Source organism: Brachypodium distachyon, chromosome 1 (genome assembly GCF_000005505.3).
Source record: "Brachypodium distachyon strain Bd21 chromosome 1, Brachypodium_distachyon_v3.0, whole genome shotgun sequence".
Taxonomy (NCBI): Eukaryota; Viridiplantae; Streptophyta; class Magnoliopsida; order Poales; family Poaceae; genus Brachypodium; species Brachypodium distachyon.
Window position 1 is genome coordinate 48,748,234 of NC_016131.3, and position 19,162 is coordinate 48,767,395.

Below are 19,162 nucleotides of genomic sequence, written 5' to 3' on the forward strand. Positions count from 1 at the left end.
AATGTTACATCTTAGATCTTACATGTAAGTGGGTATATAATGTCAGATCCAAATTACAACAAATCATCTTAATTAGTTTAGTTGGATTCCACTCTCTACAAGGATTATCCTTTGAAGTTTGGAGTTGTTCTTACCACTGGAACAGCAGGTATATAATGTCAGATCCAAGTTACAAAAGATCGTGTCTCATCTTATTTTAGTTGGATTTCACTCAAGCTTTATGTTTCAAAAAGAAAGTTATGCATCATGCTGAAGCTGTGATTTTCTCTTTGTGTTCCTATCTTCAGTACTGGGCAAGGTCTGTAGTCCAAATTATGTAGTTGAGCTTGTTCAACTCAACAAACTTTTGAAAAAACCACGTTACCTCAAACTTCGAACTCAGATTCAAATTAATCCTTATTTTAGTTTGCTTACTCAGAAATCTTAGTTGTGCATTGACCGATTCAGAAGTTTTTAATGAACCCATGTTGGCTCCAGTTCTTTGCCCAGAATAGCTGGATTGAGTTTGGTTTAGCCGCTTAGGTGTAGGATTTGTTTTGCTTCTCTCTTTCGTAAATTAGAAAAACATAGACTAAACTACTAAAGCTACAAATATGATCTTAGCACCCGCAATACTGTCTTTTATACTGAAGATGGTAATTCCGTTAGCATCTGCAGATGAGATCTTCTCTGACAGTTTTACAGCATTCATTCTGAAAACATGTCTGCTGAAATCGCTCGTAGTACTTTGGTTGAGAACTCATGGCCTGCTAGCTTCCTCTGGTGTCGCCACTTCTCCTCTCGTCCGCGTAGCAGCAGACTCCTGTCTCCGTTTTGATTTGAGCAGGAAGGGGAGCACCTCGTGCGGAAGGACTGCAACTGTGAAGCCTTGTTCCTTCCGATCTCCTCCACGCCATGTTCGTCGGCAAGACCGTAAAATTACTATGGTACGTGTTCGCATGATTGTCAAACGGGCATTACATCGATGGTGAGGAAAAATGCAAGAAATTTGCCCTTCATACTTTCATATTGTTAATTTTAGTTGTTGTCACGAGTTTTACTTAGTAGCAAAGATAAATGTCACCGGTACTTTGAAGGGAATAGTTACACGATTAATATTGGCTCCGCAGGTCCTTCAAAAAGATGTACTTTAAGATGTTGACAAAAATATGTGTGGATATATGATTGTAGTTCTTCAATTTAAAGTAACATATGGTACTTAGAAATACATGGAATGTCATTATTGGAGTTGCTACAACAAGTTTTTTTGTGGTGCTCAATCCTTTAAATCTAAGTTAGAAATATCTCCTTGTTATGGTATAGGTGGCACTTACCAGTTATAACCATTGAGCATTTTGCAAGAAAACCGTGCTATCGTCCACTATTGTCCGATCATAGAAGGAGATAATAAATCTTTTCTAAAGAGATATTTGATGGTCCTCAAAGAAGACCAAAGAGAGGAAGAAGTAGTTTGATGCATATCTTCGAATGTGTCATTTTATTTTGTTATTCCGTTGCAACGCACGGGCATTTCAGCTATATTATTAAAATGAAGATTGAGAAAAATAATCAAAAGTCCGCACTTTTCCCTCTTATGAAATTTTACACGAAATTAGCACTAATCCCTCTGATGAAAAAATTAAGTTGTGGCCTAGTGGGCTTAGCAAGTTAAGTTGTGGCCTTGTGGGCTGTGACCATATTGGGCTCAGTGACTTACGTTGTGGCCTTGTGGACTTAGTGAGCACTACGCGAGAGATGGACATAGAAAAAGCATAGGTTGCGCTGGGCCTGGCAGGAGGGCTATAAAAATGGTCGGCCTCCGACCCTCTCAAAAAGGAATGAAAAATTGTTCACCCCACCAGTGCCGCCGGAACCCGATTTCTTGCCACCACATCCCCCTGCAGTCGCTCTAACCCTAGGTCTCGACGCTCTGCCAATTCCTTTTCCGCCTCTTCGTCGGCGAATCCAGTGAAGAAAACGCGGTCCACGACTGGGATTGGATGGGCTTGTTCAATGGTGGAAGCGATGAGCCATCGAAGACGGATCTCTCGCCACCACCGCCCACCACGGTCGCCCCTAGGTCTGAACAGCCCACTAAATCCTTCTCCGCCTCTTTGCCGGCAGACCCATTGAAGAAGCGCGGCCCGCTGGATATAGACCAGATTGATGTGTTGGAGACTGGAAGCACAAAGCTGCCGGAGACCAATCTCTTGCCACTGGCACCTGAGGTCATCGTACCAAGGTATGCACGCTGTCACCCTTACTACCCTGCTTGTGAATGTGATAGAATGGGGGGTTTGGGCAGGTTGTCACGATTGCATTGTCAAACTCAGGAGATTTCATAAATAAATAAATAAATATAGGAAGTTTGCTTGATAAACAGCTAAAGCCTAACTTTTTTTTTGTCTTACTCCACACACTTTCTTTGGATCCTAATGGTACCCTATGGATGAACGGGAACATTAAAGGTTGTCACTTATAGTGATTGGTTGTTGGTTGTATTGGTGCAACTTATAGTGATTGAAATATGGCTAGTTCATTATACATCTTTCAGTGGATAATTAAATGTCTAATTGAATGAACATCTTCGTTTGCCAAAGTGTGCAGTACCGTAGGCAGAGCCTATGTGCTTTCCTGCATTTCTAACCATTTACTAATTAGTATGTTTTTATGATGTTTGATTTCTCGATTCTAATCTATCATTCTTGTGTGACAGAGAAGTTGTTGTCACGGATAGGCCCTCAAAGAAAATCTGCCACGCTTCGGGCTCTTCCTCAGCCTCATCTGGACGACATGTTTGGGCAGATCTTACTGGCTTCCTGCTTCAGGAAATCATGTTTCTCTTTAGCTCATTCCATGACATCCTAGCTGTAACTGGCACCTGCCGCTCTTGGCGCGCTGCAGTCTCTTCCTTCCCATCCATAAACACCTTCACCATCCCACCTCTCCATCTCAAACCAGGTATTCGTTATGCTTCATGCACAACCCTTTATCGAACTACAAATGGCAGCTTGTTGATCCTGCAAAGACAAACTTATCTCTATGCCGTTCAGCACCCCGGAATACTCCAACCTACATGCGCTGTTTGGGCTGCTCATATGGGCATCTTATCTTCTCCAATGTGCACTTCCTCCTTGTTGATGTGTACACCTGTACTAAGGTGAAGGCCCCCAAACTCCAAGCCAACAGCAATAATGTAGTCTACTATGGCATCTTTTTAGCCCCACTCGGTTCACCCAACTCGTGCCTCCTCCTTTGCTCAAGAACATCCATGTTCCAGTGGAAGGTTCGAACGAACTCCTGGACGGAGTATCCTTTTGTTGCTCCGTCCACGAGTTCGTTCAAATATGACGGACGGAGCATTCTTCAGATTGTGTTTTTCAAAGGTCAGATGTTTGCCATGGACTCTCTTCACAGGCTCAATACTATATCCTTAGAACCTCAACTCAGCATGCGGGAAGTAGTAGTTCCGTGGGGAAACGACGTGGTTTTCAAGTATGATCCATGGTTGGTGGTTTGTGGTGACATGCTTCTGATGGTTATACTCACGCTACTCAACCATCCATTTCATGTCCTCCGCCTCGACTTTTCAGCCGAACCAGCTAAGTGGGTGATGATGGAGAAGTTGGAAAATTGGGCTCTCTTTCTTAGCCTTGATAGGAGATGCCCTACATTTTCTTGCATGAGTCCTGAAAGATGGGGCGGAAAGAGTAACAGAATTTATGTTCCGAATGCATCCGAAGATTCTGATAAACCTTGGATTGAGGTACAGCTAGGTCAGAGAGTTCCAAGCACAACTCTCTCTATTTCAAACGGTCTGCATGGCATAAGCAACCAGCTTGAGAGCCTGTGGGTGCTCCCTAGCTTGGTGTACGGTGTTGGTCAGTGAATGGTATTCCTCGCGGAGTTTTGGCTGGTCTTATGTGTGCCCCGTCAATTTTACGGTTTTCTGATTTAGCTAGCCGTGACGTTTGTTTTCGTGACTTGTGTATTACAGAGTATATTTGTGTTGAACTCCAGCTGGTGATGCACTGAACAAATAAATTACTTTCTGGGTATGCCGGTTTTAAATCTGTTACTTTTGCTTATATATATGTGCCATGTGCCCCTCTTATTTATTTTCCTTCGTTATTGTTGTTTAACCCTTTTTCGCTTAATGGAAGGCATAGTTGTGTGGAGTGTTGGTTTAGTTCATAAGGAAAAATTATTGTTACCCTGCATTGTGAAATGCAGTCTACTAGGAGTAATAGTGAGCCAAGTGTTGTACACACTAACTGCCGAGGTTCAGTTGCTCTTTGACTCCAATTTGGGCGTGTATTCTTTTTATGGACAGAGCAACCAAGGCCATGGCCCGGGGCCTGGAAATATTTTCTTAAGGTAGTCGGTCGTTCATACGTTCCAAAAGTGTATTTTGGTATTGATGCCATGAGATGTTAGGTATGCTGGTGGCTACATCTCAGACACAAAAGCGTCAACTGTTGAAAATCTAAAAAATAGCACCTCCGAAGAGGTCAGCTGATCTTGATTTTTCCTTCATTTCCACTCGTACGTGTCAACTTTGCCTCCAGTTCCGCTCACAGCATCCACCATTGCAAGTTCGATGACATACAAATTGGTCCAGTCAGTTCAGGAACGGGAGTGTGAACTGTTGAATAATCCCGCTGCCCATTCTGTTAGCACTTTCAGTTAGAGTTAGCTGAATAATCGGCCGAGCAGTGTGTATATGTCCACACCTTGCGTCCGTCAGTTTCGTCAGTTAGTTTCAGTAGCTTTTAACTGGCGAGTTAGGCGCTTCGACCGGGTCGCGTGGGATGGCACGATGGCAACCGGGAGTGGCGCGTTTAGTGGCGAAGTCACGTCGAGCGTCATGGGATGGCATGGCCGGTAAACTCGTGAGATCAGCCTGTAGTTTCCTGCATATCTGGATCACTTCGATGCCGGTATAAATAAAGGGAAGAAAGCAACAGAAAAGCTGCACGTTTTACACAGCGCAGATCCTCGCGTCTCTCTCTGAGTTTTTCCAGTTCGCGCGTGTGTGTGAGTCCAGGTGTTCCCGTGAGTTTCAGATCGCCGGCAACTACAAGTGGTATCGGAGCGTTGGTGTTTGATCCAACCTGCCACAGCCGCACGGTGTTCGATCCGTGTGAAGGAGATGCCAGGGTCGGAGGACGGCGACAAGGACAAGAACAAGGGCACGGAGCTCGGAGACAGCGGGGTGAGCCCATCGACGCCGATGGCCAGGCTCACTGCTGACGAGGGAGCGGAGCTACGTGTGGTGGAACGTGTGATTCGCGAGGGTGGCGGCGGCATGCATCCGCCGATGCTCACGCGGACGAACAACTCTGACTGGGCACTACTCATGAAAGTGCAGATGCAGGCAGAAGGACTCTAGGACGCCGTTGTCACCGGCGCCAGCGAGGTCCGCGAGGATCGCCGGTCCCCGGCGTTCATCCTTAAGGGGGTGCCGCCGGAGTTGATGCGCACTCTGGCCGTCAAGTCGTCGGCCAAGCTGGCCTGGGAAACGCTGAGGACAATGCGCCTCGGCGTGGAGCGCGTTCGGGAAGCCAAGGCGCAGACCCGGCGCAAGGACTACGACAAACTTCATTTCCGTAGCGGCGAGGGAATCGAGTCGTACGTCATGCGGCTCAGCACGATCGTCAACGATCTGGAGCTGCTCGGCGATCCCGTCACCGAACACAATGCGGTGCTGAAGGTTCTGCGCACCGTCCCCAAGCCGTACAAGGAGATGTCGATGGCGATCGAATCTCTCATGGACATGAAGAAGTTGTCCCTCGAGGAGCTTACTGGACGTCTACTGGTCGTCGAGGAACGCGAGCAAGAAGAGGCAGATACGTCAGGCGCGCAGCTGCTGCTCATTGAGGACCAGTGGTTAGCGCGCCAGAAGCAGCGCGACTGAGGAGTCGGATCGTCAGGCTCCGGCGATCGGAGGCCAAGAGGCGGCGACAAGCAGAAATCACCGGCCACAGATCGTGACCAAGCAAAGGGCGACGATGGACCTCCACGCCGAAAGGGCGATTGCCGCTGCTGTGGCATTCGCGGCCATTGGGCCAAGGAGAGCCAGAAGCGCGAACGCGACCGGCGAAACCAGCAGGCTGAGGCGCACATTGCACAGGCCGAGGAAGATGATCCCCCGGCGGTACTGCTAGCCGCATGTGTGGTGGACGTGCATGACTCGGCCCCAAGCTCGCCGGTGTTGTCACGGGCGCCGTCCGTGGTCGCTGTTGAAGAAGCTCCGGCGGTGGCCGGCGAGTACGTGTTCCTGAACGAGGAGCGGCTGATCCCGGTGCCTACCGACGACCGGCGCTGGTACTTCGACTCCGGCGCCAGCAACCACATGACGGATTGCTGTGATCTGCTGTCCAAGATCGACGACATGGTAGGCGGCACGGTGAAGTTCGGCGATGGATCTCTTGTTGAGATTCATGGGCGCAGCTCAGTCCTTTTCACCGGACGCAATGGCGAGCACCGGGCGTTCGCGGACGTCTACTTCATACCGAAGTTGCGCACCAACATCATCAGCCTCGGTCAACTTGACGAGGTCGGGTGCGAGTCCAGGATCGGTGGTGGTGAGCTGCGGCTGTTTGACAAGGAGAACGAGCTGCTGGCGCGTGTCACATGCGCCAAGAACCGGCTGTACCCGATCCAGCTCACCATGGCCACGCCGGTGTGCCTGCTGGCTGCTATGGCGGATGACGTGGCATGGAGGTGGCATGCCAGATTTGGCCATCTCCATTTCCGTGCGCTTCACGATCTCGGCGCCAAGAACATGGTGCGGGGGATGCCGACGATCGACCACATCGAGCGCTTCTGTGATGGGTGGCGTGATCGGGAAGATGCACCGAACCCCGTTCCCGCGCGCTTCGCCGTACCGTGCAGACAAGGTGCTCGACCTAATGCACAGGGACCTCTGCGGACCAATCACGCCGGCGTCCTCGAGCGATAACAAATTTTTTTTGCTGATCGTTGATGATCATAGTAGATATATGTGGCTTGAGGTGCTCAGGAGCACAGACGAGGCTTTCTGCTACTTTCGCAAGATCAAGGCTCTCGCTGAGACAGACCGGCAAGCCAAGCTCAGGGCGTTCTGCACGGACAGGGGCGGCGAGTTCAATTCCAACGAATTCGCCCGGTTCTGTGAGGAAGAAGGCATCAGGCGCAAAACCACGGCACCCTATTCTCCACAGTAGAACGGTGCCATGGAGCGGCGAAACCAAACAGTCATCGAGATGGCCAGAAGCATGATGAAGTCCATGGACATGCCGCCCATGTTCTGGGCTGAAGCTATCAAGGCGGCGGTGCATATTCTGAACCGGTCGCCTACAAGGAGCCTCAAGGGCATGACGCCATACGAAGCCTGGCAGAAGAAGAAGCCCAAGGTCGACTACCTGCGCACGTTCGGGTGCCTGGCCCATTTCAAGCTCACCGGGCCGGGCATCACGAAGCTCTCCGACAAGGCTGGCCGCGGTGTGTTCGTGGGCTACGAGGATGGTGCCAAGGCCTACCATGTGTTTGATCCAGTGGCCAAGCGCCTGCACATCACGCGTGACGTGGTGTTTGAAGAGCATCGGCCGTGGGATTGGGGCGCGTCGCTGTCACAAGCGGACGGCCTCGATCAATTCCAGGTGGCGTTCTCGGACAATCCAGTGGTGGCTGCGCCGGCGTCTACTTCGTCTACACCGGCCCCTGCCGCACCTGCCGTGGCATCGCTCACTACACCTGCTACATTGACTCCATCGTCTACATCCTCGGCATGCACGACGCCTCCAGCATAACCAACCTCGCCCACGACCTCCATCCCTGTGCCACCTCCACTGCCGTCCCATCAGATGCAGACGCGAGGCATGAGGTGGATATTTAAACCTAACCCTAGGTATTGTAATGAGCTCGATTTTGGAGAACTTTGCATGGTTGCAGCAGAGGAACTGGCCAGCGTTGACGAGGCGCTAGAGGAGAGCGCCTGGCGTGCCGCGATGGAGTCCGAGATGAAATCCATCCGCGACAACGGCACGTGGGAGCTGGCGACGCTCCCTGAAGGCCAGCGTGCGATCGGCCTGAAGTGGGTTTTCAAGGTCAAGCGTGATCCCGCCGGTGCCGTGGTGAAGCACAAAGCCCGACTGGTGGCAAAGGGCTACGTGCAGAGACAGGGCGTCGACTACGACGAAGTCTTTGCGCCAGTGGCACGCCTCGAGACAGTGAGGCTGCTGCTGGCGCTGGCTGCTCGCCGGCGCTGGGAGTTCCATCACATGGATGTAAAATCAGCCTTCCTAAACGGCGACCTACTCGAAGAGGTGTACGTGCATCAACCTGCTGGTTTCATCGACCACAACAATGAGAACAAGGTTCTGCGACTTCGGAAGGCCCTGTACGGGTTGCGGCAAGCTCCGCGAGCATGGAATGCGAAGCTTGATGCCTCCCTGGAGTCGCTGGGCTTCGAGCGCTGTCAGCTTGATCATGCGCTGTACAGGCGTGTCGAGGGAGAGGATTTTCTGCCCGTGGGAGTGTACGTGGATGATCTCATCATCACAGGTACAGCAGCCGGCATGATCAAGGCATTCAAGATGCAAATGCATGACTTGTTCCAAATGAGCGACCTCGGGTTGCTTAGCTACTATCTGGGCATTGAGGTGATGCAGGAGAATGATCGGATCACATTGAGCCAGTCGAGCTACGCCGGCAAGATCCTTGCTGCCGCCGGCATGGGTGATTGCAACTCCTGCCACACTCCCATGGAGAATCGTCTGAAGCTTGGTAAGATGGTAGATGGGGAGGTGATCGATGCAAGTCAGTACCGCAGCATCATTGGCAGCCTACGTTACTTAGTGAATACCCGACCAGATATTGCATATTCTGTTGGCATCGTCAGCAGGTTCATGGAGGCGCCGGGGAAATAGCACTGGGCTGCAGTGAAGCAAATTTTGAGGTATGTCCAGGGCACAAAGAGCTATGGCTGTGTGTACAAGTCTGGAGGAAAGGAGGAGATCGTGGGTTATAGTGATAGCGACCTTGCCGGAGATGTTGTCGACCGAAAGAGCACCACCGGTACAGTCTTTTTCCTTGGTTCCAGTGTTGTGTCTTGGGCATCTCAGAAGCAAAATATTGTTGCTCTTTCATCATGTGAGGCGGAATACATCGCAGCCTCAACAGGAGCTTGTCAGCCCATTTGGTTGAGCAGACTGTTGGGAGAGATTAATGGCAAAGATCCACGGAAGGTGAAGCTTCTTGTGGATAATAAATCTGCTATTGCCCTAAGTAGGAATCCTGTGCATCATGAGAGGAGCAAACACATTGATACTCGCTTTCACTTCATCAGAGGGTGCATCGAGGAGGGCAAGGTGGATGTGGATCATGTTCGTACTGAAGATCAATTGGCGGACATCCTCACCAAGTCACTCGGGCGTGTCAAGTTCATTGAATTGCGACAGCTGCTTGGAGTGAAGGAGGTGAGTTGAAGGGCATCGGGCTTAAGGGGGTGATTTGTCGAATAATCCCGCTGCCCATTCTGCTAGCACTTTCAGTTAGAGTTAGCTGAATAATCGGCGAGCAGTGTGTATATGTCCACACCTCGCGCCCGTCAGTTTCGTCAGTTAGTTTCAGTAGCTTTTAACTAGCGAGTTAGGCGCTTCGACCGGGTCGCGTGGGATGGCACGATGGCAACCGGGAGTGGCGCGTTTAGTGGCGAAGTCACGTCGAGCGTCATGGGATGGCATGGCCGGTAAGCTCGCAAGATCAGCCTGTAGTTTCCTGCATATCCGGGTCACTTCGATGCCGGTATAAATAAAGGGAAGAAAGCAACAGAAAAGCTGCACGTTTTACACAGCGCAGATCCTCGCGTCTCTCTCTGAGTTTTTCCAGTTCGCGTGTGTGTGTGAGTCCAGGTGTTCGCGTGAGTTTCAGATCACCGGCAACTACATGAACATGGTTTTTTAGGATCAGACATTTGAAGTTAATTTTCTATTTAGAACAAGAACATTTGAAGTTAACTGGATGAAATATACACAACTGGATCCAATAAACAACAACATTGGGCCACCCAACCCAACCCGTTTGGTTAGTACGGGAATTGGAGAGAGAATGGAAGTTGAAAGAATGTGTGATATTAAATCATTTATTTGCTTGGTGGGAAAGAGAGTTTTACAAAGATTAATCGGCGGCATAAGAGTTGAGAGATCAACTCCCACCATTTTCATAACCGGAAAGACGTGAGAATTCGGTGGGAATTGTCTACTAGAGATTATCTCGACAAACACACAGGAATATAATTCCTCGTTAATTTCCACGCTAAATTTCCACGCGTATTTCCCATCACATATGAAACAAAAGACTGAGACTAAAAATTATTGTCCCATGTCTAATCTCGTACAGACTCCGTTCTCTCTGCTCAAATATTTGCCGTTGGTTAACATGTCATTGTATATATATGCTGCTGTCTTGGATGATCGATCAATCATTGACTCTCTGACTGGGCAGCGTGGACGCTAACGCAAACTCAAGCTATATACGCAAAGGCGGGGGGTACATCCACTGACGATGGATCCATAGCCGCTATATAACGCAACGGGTACGTACAGCCGTCAGCTGGCCGTACGCGTGCACCAAGAAACGTCAAGGATAATGGCGACGGGGCCGCCGGTGATCATCGTTGGCGCGGGGCCGTCGGGGCTCGCGACGTCGGCGTGCCTAGCGCGGCGCGGGGTGGCGAGCGTCGTCCTGGAGCGCGACGACTGCGTGGCTTCCCTGTGGCGGAAGCGCGCCTACGACCGCCTCCACCTCCACCTCCCCAAGCAGATCAGCGCGCTCCCACACGCCCCTCACGGCGCCGCCGCCCCGGAATACCTCCCCCGGGACGACTTCGTCCGCTACCTCGACGCCTACGCCGACCGCTTCGCCGTCCAAGCCCTCCTCCGCCGCTCTGTCCGCGCCGCTCATTTCGTCGAACACCCTGCGGGCGGAGACGAACACGGACACTGGGAGGTGGAGGCCCTCAACCTCGGTACCGGGAAGGAAGAGAAGCACGCGGCGAGGTTCCTGGTGGTGGCGGCGGGGGAGTTCGACGAGAAGGCGATCCCGGCGGTGCCAGGGCTCGACACTTTCCCCGGGAAAGCCATCCACTCTAGCGAGTACCGCTCCGCGAAGGGGCTGGAAGGGAAAGCCGTGCTGGTGGTCGGGTGCGGCAACTCGGGGATGGAGATCGCGCTGGACCTGGCCGAGTCCGGCGCCGCCGCGTCCGTCGTGGTCCGCGGCGAGGCGCACCTGCTGACGCGGCGCATCATGAGCCTCTCCACCTCCCTCTTCGCCTACCTCCCGCTCTGGGCCATCGACAACCTCGCGCTCTTCATGTGCTACCTCGCCTTCCGCGGCGACACGGCCAAGCACGGCGTCCCCCGGCCCGCGCTCGGCCCCTTCGCCAGGAAGCTCCAGAAGAACGCGTACCCGGTCATCGACGTCGGCACCTACGCAAGATCAAAACCGGCCAGATCCGGGTCCTCCCTGCCAGGGAGAGGATAGAGGGTAACATGGTCGAGTTCGCCGACGGCAAGCGGCACCCGTTCGATGTCATCGTCTTCGCCACCGGCTACCGCAGCGGCGTCAACAAGTGGCTCCGGGGCGAGCCGGGCGGCGGGCTGATCGGGGAAGACGGGATGGCGAAGGGAAGGAGCCCCAAGGGGGAGAATGGGCTGTACCGGGCCGGGCTCGCCCGGAGAGGGATCTATGGCAGCGGCACGGACGCCGAGGACATCGCCGAGGACATCAGCAGGCAGCTGCAGTCCGGCTCCGGCGTGGGGGGCTCGAGTTAGCGGCCACGTGCACGTGCGTCCATTGGACCGGCTAAGCCTGTCGGGCTGGCTTTTTCCGCTCGTGATGTAAACTTCCCGTGGAGTTCTCTCCACTTGGTTTTAGCACAAAATCAGCGATATTTACGTACCCAGAATTAGTAGTCATAGGAACGAGGCAACGAGTGGTCGAAATGAAGCGAGATCACGCGCTGTTATCTTCACCGGCCTTCTTCCGACTCACGCAACAGCCGGCGATGTTGTCAATATCAAGTAATGGAAAAGTATAGAAATACTTGTAGAAATTTCTGGCATTGTGCCGAACAGAGCTGCCAAACTTGTGTACAGAGTAGAAAGTTTTTTTTTAGCGAGGGCAAGACGTAGATATGAACCGGACATGCACATGGGCCGTTGGGCTAGAACAAAGTGAAGCTAATTGGACCAAATACAAAAGGCCCAATCAATAACAGCGTTAGCCCAGCCCGGCCCACTCGAGATGCTTGCCGCGGGGGCACTTGACTCTCCTCCCCGTCTCTTCCCCCAACAACCCCAACGCCCCACGCAAACCTCCCACGGCGAATCCCCGATGCTTCCCCTCGTCGGCGCATGAGCTTCCTCCGCGCGCTCGCAGACTCCCTCTCCTCGCTGTTTGCCCCGTCTCCCGAGGCGCCCATGGCCGACGCGGCGCCGCCGCCGCCGTCCGCGGCCGCGGTGGTGGGGGAGCGCGTGGCGGTGAAGCTCAGGGGCTACTTCGAGCTGGCCAAGGAGGAGATCGACAAGGCCGTGCGCGCCGAGGAGTGGGGCCTCCCCGAAGACGCCGACGCCCACTACCGCAACGCCCTCCGCGTCATGCTCGAGGCCAAGGCCGCGCGCGTCCCCGACGCCGTCTCCTCCAGGTGCGTGCGGGTGCCTCCCCCTACGGCGGACTAGATTAGGGTCTGCGATGATTGCTGATTGGTTGTGCGTGTTTTGCAGCGAGAGGGGGCAGGTGAGGATGTACCAGGAGAAGATCGCCAAGTGGCAGACGCAGGTCGAGGAGCGGCTCAGGGTGCTCGGCCGGAGGAGTGGTGAGGCTCTGCCCTCCTCTCTTCCATACTTGTGTGTGAATCTAGGATTTAGTAAATGTATGGTTCCATTAGCTAATTGTGCTTTCTGTTATTAGTTTTACCTTCCAGTGGTTTGATCGTTCTGATCGGGTCCTGCGTACATTTTCCTACTGGTTCGATTGTCGACTCTAATTCATTGGGGGTTAACTCTGTTTCATCCTGTCTGGTTTTGTAGGAGCGGCTGCACCAGTCCCGAAGAAGGTATATAAGTTTCTAGTCTTGAAGTTGTACATGCATGTGGTACACATTTTGCTTGATAGCTTCATCTGTTCACTTGGTTTCGATGTTCTGCAACAAATATAAATACTGCATTCTGAATTTCTTTTGTACCTAGTTTTTGTAGTGAAATCATTCAAGTGGGCATTTATGTCGAACCATTGTGGCCTGTTAGTTTTTCCTTCCTGATCAATAGTATTTTTAGTAGTCAGTTGATTTTGTATGCTGCACTGCTAATTTATCCATCCAAGTCTTCTCATTATGACTATGCTGTTTTGTCCGCTCTTGCAATTTTCAGATAGTCAATCGTAATACATACATGACAAAACAGCAGTTTCTGTTTTTTTTTTGTGTTAACAACATGCCCTGATCAAAATAATTTAATTTAAGAAAAATAATGGTAGCTAGGCGACAAAGTCATATGTTGAAACTCTTAACTGTGTGTTTCCTCAGTGAGTAGTTTCCGACAAGCACATTAGTCAGAAAGGTATCCATCAGCTCTGATCTATTTTCGCAGGTTGCTACAAACAACCATTTAAATAGGCCTGAGAGACCAGCATCGACTAGCTTCAGTAAGTCAACTTTGCAATCTAGACCTACCTTTAACAGAGGTGGTCAAGCATCATCTCACCAGAATAGCAATGGCGGTTCCAAGCCAATGCAAAAAGCTGGTGGAAAGGATGATGACAAGCTTGTCGAAATGATAAATACGACAATTGTGGATAGAAGTCCTTCTGTTAAATGGGATGATGTTGGTATGCAACCTTTAAATTTCTTTCTGTGTTCTGGCTCAAGCCCAATACCATTAGGTATAATTATTCCCTGGTTCTGTTTGTAGCTGGTCTTGACAAGGCAAAGCAAGCACTCATGGAAATGGTTATCTTACCTACTAAGCGAAGGGATTTATTCACCGGTCTTCGCAGGCCTGCCAAAGGTAAATTTCTTCACGCTGAGGGTTTGCTTATGTAGATGTTTTTTATTGATAGTCATCTTATGCAAAATTTATAACCATACTTTAGGGCTGCTTCTCTTTGGCCCTCCTGGGAATGGAAAAACAATGCTTGCGAAAGCTGTTGCATCAGAATCTGAAGCGACTTTTTTTAATGTTTCGGCTTCTTCATTGACATCAAAGTGGGTATGTGGCTATCCCGTACATATCTTAATCTGTCTGATCTTATATGATTCGCTATTGAAATAAATTTTATATTCATTGGCAAAAACAGGTAGGGGAGGCTGAAAAGCTTGTTCGGACACTTTTCATGGTTGCCATCGATAGACAACCATCTGTTATTTTCATGGATGAGGTCCTGTATTACAAACCTTATTGTTCAAAGTTGGTAGAATTACGTAATATAATCCATTTTAACATTTTGTTATTAGTGGAGCCCATAAATAATATTTTGACCATACTCCCGCTAGTGTGTTGAAATTGTATAATTAATAGCATGTCTTATTTTTCACAATAGTTTTTTATTAATGGTTGATCCATTTGAACCATGCACTAATTACTTACTGGAATAAGCTTATGCACAACGGTGGTATTTTCATTCAGATCTTTCTAGAAGTATAGGGTCTTAAATGCACTTTCTTTAGCTATTTTTTTAATGTATTCTTTCATATTTAATTGTAAAAGTGGGACCTGAGGCATTTTGTTGTTTTATGGTAAATGCATTTTACTATCCAGATTGATAGCGTCATGTCTACAAGGTTAGCTAACGAGAATGATGCAAGCAGGCGACTGAAATCTGAATTCCTTATCCAGTTTGATGGGGTGACTTCCAACCCAGATGATTTAGTAATTGTTATAGGTTAGAATATCTTTCTTCTGGTTGCTTAATCCTGCTCCTGCACGCTGATTTTTTAGTTGCTTCCGGTGAAAATATTTATCACTTAGCTACCATCTGTGCAACTGTCAGTACTTAATCGCAATCATATATATAACACTGAAACTCCATACTGTAAACATTTATATGTGGTAGGACAGTAATTTGTGGACATGCAACGCTGTTTAGCTTTACTGTTTTGTTATTCCGTATCCAGTATTTTGATTCAGTCTAGTATATTTCCCATTGTTGTATCACAGCACATTTTGAATGTTGCACATAAATGATCCTCAGACCCAATCACCCAATTCTTAGTGCATTCGTTACTTTCTATTGAACTGAAAACTGTAGATGAGGCCCTGACAGTAGTTCACTCATTACTTCACCAGCCTTAGTTAGGACTTTGGATTATATTAGTCACGAGTGGCAGATCTGACACTTGAACTACTTTCTTATCACTCCCTCCGATCCTAAATTCTTGTCATTGTTTTAGTTCAAATTTGTACTAAAACAATAACAAGAATTTAAGATCGGAGGAATACTAAATTGTAAATTCTATGGTTGCTTATTTCTACCTTCTGCTAATGAAAATCATTTGGTTAATTAGGAGCTACTAATAAACCACAAGAGTTGGATGATGCTGTTCTTCGAAGGCTGGTAAGATTGATCCTGCATATATCATTATTTAGGATTAGTAGTACTATAGTATGTTGTCTTCATATTTCTTCCATCTATGGTTTCAAAAACCAAGACATGAGTATGTGCTACTTGGTGGCTGGTACCAGTCTCAACAAACTTTTGATCCTAAAGGTATTGTGGCAACCGAGATGGACAGGAACTGGACTGTAAAAATGTCAGTTTTCATTGGTTAAGACTTAAGCGAGCGAGTTGTTATGGTTTACCAAGTTCTTTTGAGCTCTCGGACAGGAACTGAACTGCAAAAAATGTCAGTTTCAATTGGTTAAAACTTAAGCGAGCGACTTGTTGTGGTTTACCAAGTTCTTTTGAGAGAATAAATTGAAAGCTCTTACTAGTAAACAATTTGTTCATGGACCATTGACTGGCCTATCATTTTTGGAACACTGGACTTGTTTTCTGTACTGAATTTCTAGTGCTCTGTGACCACTATTTTGACTTAGTTTTGTTTCTTCCTTTATGAATTTTATTTTCTGTTCAACCATATAAACAGGTAAAAAGAATATATGTGCCACTACCTGATCCAAATGTACGAAGGTTACTTCTAAAAAATCAGCTGAAAGGACAAGCATTCAAATTGTCCAGTAAGTAACTAATTCCCTTATTATGTTTTTACTGTTGGAAAAATGCTCTGATTTGTTGTTTTCATGCCACTCGTGCTACCTATTTTATTCAGATATCGATTTATCCATAATTATGTATTCATCATGAAAGTCCATTAAGCAACAAACTAGGAAATTTAGAAGCAAAAAGTGTGTGCATAATTACTTACAAAATGGATTACTTTGTTTGCTATTCTATGTAATAGTCATGACTTCATAAAAAATGTGACGGTGATTGCAAGGTTTAATAGTCTATACAAAAGTTGGGATTCAGATACACTTCGTCTATACTGGGTAACCTTGACGCCTTCTGTTATTTTCTATCTGATCTGCATGGAATTGTACAGCGAATAGTGATGTGATAGTGAAGTCGAAAAGATGAGCTCGTAGGAAAGTGGAAGTTTCACTTTTGCATTATGTAGTATTAGCTTGTAGTTGTCGTGTAGGTAGCACCATCCTAACATTACAGGCAACATTTTGAATCTCGGGATGTTTTCTTTCAGATCATGATTTTGAGAGACTTGCTGTGGAGACTGAAGGTAATTTTATTTTCTATGATATGCTCATTTTGAAAAGATTGACTATGTGGTCCTTCATAATGAGCTGCATCTGTCCCTAGGATATTCTGGAAGTGACCTGAGAGCCTTGTGTGAGGAAGCTGCAATGATGCCAATCAGAGAGCTTGGTCCACAGAATATTCTTACTATTAAAGCAAACCAGGTGTTTGTTCTGCAGTTTCTGAGCTTTGGATATTGAACTTTCAACTTTGCTATTTACAATTCGAATGAGAACTTCAAAGTAGTATTTATATTTATTTATTTATTACTATGCATGGTCAAGGATGAAGCGTTAACTTCCAGTTTTCTGTTCACCGTGTTGTAGCTACGGCCATTGAAATACGAAGATTTCAAGAACGCGATGACTGCGATCAGGCCCAGCTTGCAGAAGAGCAAATGGGACGAGCTGGAGAAATGGAACGACGAATTCGGTTCAAGCTGACAATCATAACATCCCCCCATGTTTTATCATCCAGTTTCAGTTTGGCATGTAAATAACTCCCTTGTCGTAATTAAATGGCTCCAGAGTTGCAAGTGGTCACACACACACACACAACGCCCATTGAAGCATCCGATTTTTATATAAGAATGTAAACGTTGTACAAGAAAAGAAAATCTACTTCATGAGACCTTCCAGATCAAGCACAGTTAATTACAGATGAACTCAAGTCGTGTAAAATGTATGAATCAACGTTTTACATAGTAACAATGCTTACATAAAACTTCCATCTCCCTAATGTAAGAAACAGTTTCAACTTCCCATTCTGCAGGCAAAGCGAACACTTCCATCAATCCTTTCGCAGCTTGCGGCCACAGCAGGAACGTCCGATTCTCAAGGTAGGTCTTGCCGGTACTGCTGGTAACAATAGTATTTGTACTAGTGCAAAAAGAAACCGAAACAGGGAGGAAGAGATGGTCATATCATCATCTTGGCTGCATATGATTGGGACGGCGATACGAGAGTGGCAGCGCCTATAATGATTTCGGAGGAATTAATCCCGTGGTGTCGCCGTCGCCGTACCAAGGCAGGTTTTGAACGTTTGCACCCACCGGCAGCACGTGGCGGCGCCCAGATCTCGATCGAAGGCAAGCAGTATCAACGGCTAGAGCGGGGTCTTCTTGTTGGACGCGATCCTGGCCGTCCAGCCTTGGTGAGAAGAAGGGCTCGTCGATGACACCCCTCGTTTTATGATCCTCGTTAATGGCTTAGGATCCTCTCGTTTTAGGTGAGCCGTTAACTCAAAACCCTCTCTCGGCTCTCACTCACTCACACTGCATGATCCTGTGGTAGGCCCAGATTCGGCCCCGATCGAATGTTCTTCCTCCCTACCCTCCTTAACCTAACCTAACATACGTATGCCCTGCCCTGCCAGCCTGATCAAACAGAAATTCAGTGTTCAGCAGTTAGCATGCAGTTGGAGCTAGAACTCAACTGCACTCTGCATTTCCCTCGCACCCATGCCAATTATCCAGAGACTGGATTCTGTATTACTCTGCTTGTTGCTAATAACTGAGTTGTGTAAACCAATATGCATGATGCCTCTCTCTCGCCCTTACTAAATTCGGTTGCTCTTCCTTTGCCAACAACCCATGTCTTTCTGGTACAACTGCTGCATGCCACTGCATACACATACATGCTTGCATAAATACACACGTATAGATACGCCATCATTAGCTATGGTCACCATCATAATGGCATTTCTATGAGTTGTCTGTGCTATATACCTACACATGGCCTAATGTTTCAATTTCAAAGAAAAGAACAAAACTAGTCCTAGACAGAAGCAGCTGCAATCTTGTGCACTCAAATGCCCATCCAGATTGCAATATCATATCAAATCTTGAATTCCATGGGGCACGTCCCACACACACACATATACACTCACAAACACAGAGGTATAGCTAAATAGGTGGCAGGATAGCGGAGGCTTTGGAGTGTGAGACTTTCCAGGATCCACTCCATCCATAGTTGATCCATCATACGCCACCCCCCCTAAAAATGGTAGCACCAGCTTTCTAGCTTTTGATTGTCCACCCATGCATGGGCCCAACATGGCAGTCACTTTCTCCACTAGGAAAAAAAAAAGGAAACTTCAAATCCTACTTGTACTAGGTACCAGCTACAACCAATGCACACAACAGACATGCCGACAATGTTGTTCATGTCTAGATGAGATGAAATGGAGCCTGTTGTTCCATAATGCATGGATCAAGAAATGGCGCCAAGAGAAATGCCTCAGTTTTGGAGGCATTGAACGGATGGATTGATGGGGATTGGGTGCCAATGGGACTCACGTCCCATCACTCCATCTCCCATCTCCTTCCTTTCCTTGTACCAATTGAAGTGAAATTGAAAGAGGTCTTCCTCCTCCTCTGCCCCCTTCATTGGAC

At 48.3% G+C, this 19,162-nt stretch overlaps 1 protein-coding gene and 2 pseudogenes across 2 annotated transcripts; all 3 read left to right on the forward strand.

The window, feature by feature from the left end:
* The first annotated feature begins 1,979 nt into the window (after positions 1 to 1,979).
* On the forward strand, positions 1,980 to 4,037 carry LOC100827234 (annotated as a pseudogene).
* A 6,245-nt stretch (positions 4,038 to 10,282) lies between these two features.
* On the forward strand, positions 10,283 to 11,995 carry LOC100827843 (annotated as a pseudogene).
* A 237-nt stretch (positions 11,996 to 12,232) lies between these two features.
* LOC100828523 (spastin) lies at positions 12,233 to 17,430 on the forward strand. 2 transcript variants are annotated; one of them, XM_003557078.4, is made up of 13 exons: positions 12,233 to 12,667; positions 12,747 to 12,838; positions 13,053 to 13,078; positions 13,611 to 13,848; positions 13,932 to 14,027; positions 14,113 to 14,228; positions 14,317 to 14,397; positions 14,778 to 14,901; positions 15,524 to 15,573; positions 16,106 to 16,196; positions 16,718 to 16,753; positions 16,834 to 16,934; positions 17,097 to 17,430. In XM_003557078.4, the coding sequence occupies exons 1-13, from the start codon at positions 12,378 to 12,380 to the stop codon at positions 17,211 to 17,213; spliced, it is 1,458 nt and encodes a 485-aa protein (XP_003557126.1). In that variant the 5' UTR covers positions 12,233 to 12,377; the 3' UTR covers positions 17,214 to 17,430. The 2 variants fall into 2 exon arrangements, with proteins under 2 accessions (XP_003557126.1, XP_024312488.1); XM_024456720.1 differs by lacking the exon at positions 14,317 to 14,397.
* The last annotated feature ends 1,732 nt before the right edge of the window (positions 17,431 to 19,162 follow it).

Excerpts from the sequence above, each read along its gene's own strand:
- LOC100828523 (XM_003557078.4), top strand. The coding sequence starts at position 12,378 with ATGAGCTTCCTCCGCGCGCTCGCAGACTCCCTCTCCTCGCTGTTTGCC. Across the intron at positions 12,839-13,052 it reads GGTGCTCGGCCGGAGGAGTG|GAGCGGCTGCACCAGTCCCG; the intron begins GTGAGGCTCTGC and ends CTGGTTTTGTAG. Across the intron at positions 14,229-14,316 it reads CTTCATTGACATCAAAGTGG|GTAGGGGAGGCTGAAAAGCT; the intron begins GTATGTGGCTAT and ends TGGCAAAAACAG.